Source organism: Nuphar pumila, unplaced genomic scaffold (genome assembly GCF_984573655.1).
Source record: "Nuphar pumila unplaced genomic scaffold, dmNupPumi1.hap1.1 HAP1_SCAFFOLD_759, whole genome shotgun sequence".
NCBI lineage: Eukaryota > Viridiplantae > Streptophyta > Magnoliopsida > Nymphaeales > Nymphaeaceae > Nuphar > Nuphar pumila.
Genome location: NW_028323481.1, coordinates 1 through 5,295, shown reverse-complemented (window position 1 = coordinate 5,295; position 5,295 = coordinate 1). Strand labels below are relative to the sequence as shown.

Below are 5,295 nucleotides of genomic sequence, written 5' to 3'. Positions count from 1 at the left end.
GCTATGAGTCCTGTGCGTGGCGGACATTCTCACCTGCCGTATTCTCGCCTTCCATGATAAGCATCAGGGTTTGCATCAGCCCCAGTAAGATGTAGCCCGTTACACTGGCAGTGCGGTATCGTGTCCAACCCTCTGCTGCTGACAAACCTGAATACCTGGCTGACTCCGCTGACCGTGGCTCTTGCACTTTAGCTGTACCCGGGTTCAATGGCTGAACTCACGACCTTGCTACTGAACTGCTGTATGATCAAGCACCCGTCCAACTTTTCCAGGCACTACTGTCACACGTTATGCCAACCAGTCCGAAGACATGTTTGACAATTCACTCGCTGTAACATTCTTTAACGCATGCTGTTTGTCCAAGGTGTTACATTGATGAGCTTGTGCAATCAACACCACTTAGTTCTCGTCAACAACAACGGTAACCCTTCCCTTGGTGTTGCGGTCATCAGCCACTGTCACGTGAGAGTACATCTCGTCCTTGGCGTCCTCCTCCTCGTTTCTCCTGCAACGCGAATGACGGTTACCAAGACATACACCGAGCCCACGCGACCTCATGTCAGGAACACCAAGCACGCAAAAATCAAGGGGAGACAGAAGGATGCAAGTGATGATTTTTCAAAATCAGTAGCTCACCTTCGGGACACAACAATGCGAAGCTTGTGTGGGACGTTCTTTACGCCTTTCGACCAGAGTTCCTTGTTGAGCTTCACGTCGATCCTGACATCTTTCGTGCCCATAATCTTAGCTGCAAACTTCTTGACCTCCTTCACCGCGCGAGGTGCTCTCTTCTTGAAGGTGATGCCATGCAACCGCTTGTGCAAATTGATGGTGTATTCGCGCGTCACCGCGTCCTTTGTACGCGTCTTCTCCACCATTTTACGAGAGCTGCTAAGCGACGAGAACAGCGTCAAAGGAAGGGTTCGTAAGGGCGACAGGGTATCTGTAGGAGTTGTGTTTTGCCTTCTTCGAGAGATGGCGGCCTATTTTCAGGAGAAATGGATTAAAACAACGGGGAAAAAAAACCTCCCAAGATAGCTGGATAGCTCTGAAATCTGAAATAGACCACGACATAGTCGCACTCGAAGCGGTTACCAACTGGCTTTTACTTTCATCACTTCATTCGCCGAAGTGCGTGCGAGAATTTTATGGCGGGGATGTTTGACAACTATTTGGACGTACCAAACTATCTTGTTCGTCGCAGGATTGTTGCTTGCTGGGTGTCGACCTAGCCATAGGGCAGCATGGATATTGAACAGGCAGTGTTTGAGGATGCGGGCGACCTGTCCGACTTGCCAGAGGAGTTCAAGCATATGTCCGCTGCTGACATCGAGCGGCGAACGCGATTACTCGATAACGAACTTCGTGTGCTGCGTGAGGAGACCCAGCGTTTGACGAGCGACTCGAACGCCCTGAAAGACCAAATCAAGGAGAATAAAGAAAAAATTAAGCTGAATAATCAGCTGCCGTACCTCGTAGCTAATGTCATTGAGATCATCGATATCAATCCAAACGAAGATGAAGAAGATGGAGAAGCCATGGACGTCGACTCACTCCGACAAGGTCAGTCCTATGCACCAACATGTCCGCTTTTGTATCATCAGTTTACACAAATCTTGCTTTGGCATCTGTATTGCTCAGTCTAGGAGTCTTCCGCCTGAGATCTGAATGCCACTTCCTAGACCATATATGCCACATCCCAGGGCTTATGGTCCACTAGGCAAGACAGCTAACTTATCTTAGACAGCAGCTTGAGCATTAGGATACTGTACCGGCCCGAAGGCTGGTATAGGCTTCAGGTTACCCTTGTGACGGGGAATGGGCATGTTTTGACCAACCTGCTGGTTTGCAGGCAAGTGTGTTGTGTTGAAGACGTCCACAAGGCAAACTATATTCTTACCGGTTGTAGGCTTGGTTGATGCTGAAGCGCTGAGACCGAATGATCTGGTGGGAGTCAACAAAGACAGTTACCTGGTTTTGGATACGCTTCCTGCTGAGTACGACTCGAGAGTCAAGGCCATGGAGGTACGCCATTTGGATATGAACGTTCCTTGGATTTGCATGGTGTTGATAAGGGGCACTTGGGTAGCAAGAGGGCTTGATTTGGTCTGTGTGATGAGGCATATCCCGCTTGTCCACCAGCACTGGACTTTGGCAGCCTCCTGCATTGTGGGCAACATTGCATTCCATTGAAGGGTTCGTTATTGAAGGCTGATTGTTGAAACATCAAGCTGTGATGCTAAGTACATTGCATATTGTTGGTCCTTATGTGAGGGCGGCAAAGTTTTGGCCTGTGCTTTCCCCAGTGGAATGGTCCACTGACAGGGCTTTCACTCGGTATTGTGGTGCAGGTGGACGAGAAGCCGAAAGAGGACTACTCAGATATTGGCGGCCTTGACAAGCAAATCGTGGAGCTGGTTGAGGCAATTGTGCTGCCCATCAAACACAAGGACCGCTTTGTGAGCCTAGGCATCAAGCCCCCCAAGGGCGTGCTTCTGTACGGGCCCCCAGGAACTGGCAAGACTCTGCTTGCGCGGGCGTGTGCAGCACAAACAAACGCCACTTTCCTCAAACTGGCTGGGCCACAGCTCGTGCAGATGTTCATTGGCGATGGCGCCAAGCTCGTCCGAGACGCGTTCGCTCTGGCAAAGGAGAAGTCACCGTGCATCATCTTTATCGACGAGATCGATGCCATCGGCACTAAACGCTTTGACTCGGAGCTCTCAGGGGACAGGGAGGTGCAGCGCACCATGCTCGAGCTGCTTAATCAACTCGATGGCTTCAGCAGTGACGACACCGTGAAGGTTATTGCTGCCACGAACCGAGCAGATATTCTCGACCCGGCCCCTCATGCGATCAGGTGTGCAGCTCCGCGTCACCCTGTACATGGATTCAAAGATGCTGTGAGAGTTTCCTCGAAATGTTTTCTTTGAACAGTTCCTGTTTGAGGACAGGTTTTGGGACGCCAGTCCTGCATCAAGACCTGAAATTGACCAGCCGTGTATGGCGTGGTGGTAATTGACACTGCCAAATGTGTTTCTGCCCCGGCGTCATGTGGATCTGCTTCATGAGCAATGAGAACGCAATGCTGCCTTAGTGCCTCGTTAGAGCAACGTGTGATGCACGACATTTGCGAGAGAAAGAGGAAGAGGTTGCCTCTCTAATATGAGCAGTTGCACTTTCCTCATCTGCGAGTAAGTTTGCAGGCCGCCTGGACAGGAAGATCGAGTTCCCACATCCAAGTGAAAATGCACGTGCGGAGATCCTCCGGATTCACAGCCGTAAGATGAATGTGTCTCCCGACGTCAATTACGATGAACTTGGACGTTCCACAGACGACTTCAACGCTGCCCAGCTGAAGGCGGTGTGTGTCGAAGCCGGCATGCTTGCGCTCAGGCGAGACGGCACCATCGTAAACCACGAAGATTTCAACGAAGCTATTATTGAGGTTCAAGCAAAGAAGAAGCCCAACCTCAATTACTATGCTTGATTCTGGACTGCCGTCGCATGCTGCCAATCTCCTCTATGTAAGCGGCCCTTGGTGACGCTTGCACAGCAAGCCTTGGAACGTGTTGTTCAATGTTCACAATGTTGAGGGCCCGTGAAATCCGAAACGCCTTTGGCTGGCACTTTGCCTAATGGTCTGTTGTTTGGTTCCTCGACGTGTGGCCTGTTGCATTGTCCTGTGTATCAAGGGCATGTTCCCGCGAGTTTTTGGAGACGTCCGCCAACGCCCTGCAGGGTTTCGTCCAAGTTCGCGACGCGTCGACGAGCCTTTGCACGCAGCCGCGCTCGCTGTCGCAATTTATTGCATCCTTGAAGAAGCGATAAGAATAATTTGACTGGTCGCCCTGGACAAGAATCAATCGAACGTGTTGTGCTGGACAATGCACAAGGTCGAGGCGCATCCAACCCGCGAAATGGAACAAAAGTACGAGCGAGCAAGCAAGCGCGTATGCAAGATCACAGCCATCTCGATATATTCCTTTAATGAGGGCACGCGGGACTGATGGCTCGTTTGCACTTGCCGCGGTTCTGCATCGATATGACTCACCGACTACCTCTGCACTCGTGGCACGAGTCGACGTGGTGCAGGAGTTGCGAAGTCGGCGTTGCGAAGGGCAAAACGAATTCAAGTATAACAAGTATTTGTGTGGCTGTCATTGTGAGGTGAGGGTCATTGTTGAGCACCTCCCTTTGTGTTTAGGCCATTGCAACACCAACCACTGTAAGGCATGCAAGACGTGTCTGAACGCAACAAACCTGACACGCAGAATCTGGAGGTTTGAGGCCGTTTGGCTTGTAGTTGAAGCGTGCCAAGTCGGCGTTCCTCAGTCAGGGGTCATGTGATGTGCTGTTGTGGATGCTTCAGCGTGGATAGAGTCAGCCGGTCCCGAAGTTGACAGAGATGGTGAGTGAAGTTGGAGGAATGATGTCTGCGTTTCAGGCGCAATCGAGCTTGGAGGTGCCTGTCAGCAGGAGTCCTTCGCAGATACAACCCCAATTCAATGGAACCATCGCAACTGCAACGTCGTGTTCTGGCCTCTCAACCGCTTTGGGTGGCAGGCAAGGGGTCGAAGGGGTATGTTCATAGCGAAGTTGCACAAAGGAAACGGCCCACGAGTTGTTTGGTGGGTATACTGTGGGCAAGTGAACGAGTTCGGTAATTGGACCCCCTTTCGAGAAATCCATGTCTCCAACCCCTGTTTTGGGCAAGACGCGTTGGCAATCCGATCTGATAAGCTTTTCAGAGAAAATTCAGTGCGATGCGATGTTTGCACGTGCGTGAACCAGCTCACCATGCAATAGACACGGTCCCGACATGCGTCCCGATTGGTATGCAGGAGCTGGCGAACTTGCACATGGACGACTCGCTGTTCTGTGAGATACGCCACAAGTTGAGCGAGGACGCTACCCTAGCTGAAGATAAGGACAAGAAGGACGGTGCACTGTCAAGGTGGCGTCACAAGGAGAAGCTGAAAACGCAAGCAGCAGCTCTGGTGCTGTGTCTCAATCTGGGTGTTGATCCCCCAGACATCATCAAGGTCTCACCGTGCGCACGCCTGGAATGCTGGATCAATCCCAACTCAGCACAAGCCACCAAGTCCATTGAGACAATAGGAAAGACTCTGCAAGCCCAGTACGAGCGATGGCAGCCAAAAGCCAAGTATAAGTGTGCCCTCGACCCGACAATCGAGGACGTGAAGAAACTCTGCAGCCACGCTCGGCAGACCGCCAAGGTATGTCCACCATGCGTACACAGTCCTGTGCCAATCGTTAAGGGTCATGCACAGA

At 51.5% G+C, this 5,295-nt stretch overlaps 2 protein-coding genes across 2 annotated transcripts; one reads left to right on the top strand and one right to left on the bottom strand.

Moving 5' to 3' along the window:
• Positions 1-373: 373 nt before the first annotated feature.
• LOC149809800 (large ribosomal subunit protein eL31-like) lies at positions 374-878 on the bottom strand. The gene is made up of 2 exons (XM_089994607.1): positions 637-878; positions 374-505 (listed from the first exon to the last, which is right to left on the bottom strand). Exons 1-2 carry the CDS (start codon positions 876-878, stop codon positions 400-402), a joined length of 348 nt encoding a protein of 115 aa, XP_089850733.1. The 3' UTR covers positions 374-399.
• A 366-nt stretch (positions 879-1,244) lies between these two features.
• On the top strand, positions 1,245-3,490 carry LOC149809799 (26S proteasome regulatory subunit 6A homolog A-like). Its single transcript, XM_089994606.1, has 4 exons — positions 1,245-1,563; positions 1,853-2,025; positions 2,352-2,852; positions 3,200-3,490. Exons 1-4 carry the CDS (start codon positions 1,245-1,247, stop codon positions 3,488-3,490), a joined length of 1,284 nt encoding a protein of 427 aa, XP_089850732.1.
• The last annotated feature ends 1,805 nt before the right edge of the window (positions 3,491-5,295 follow it).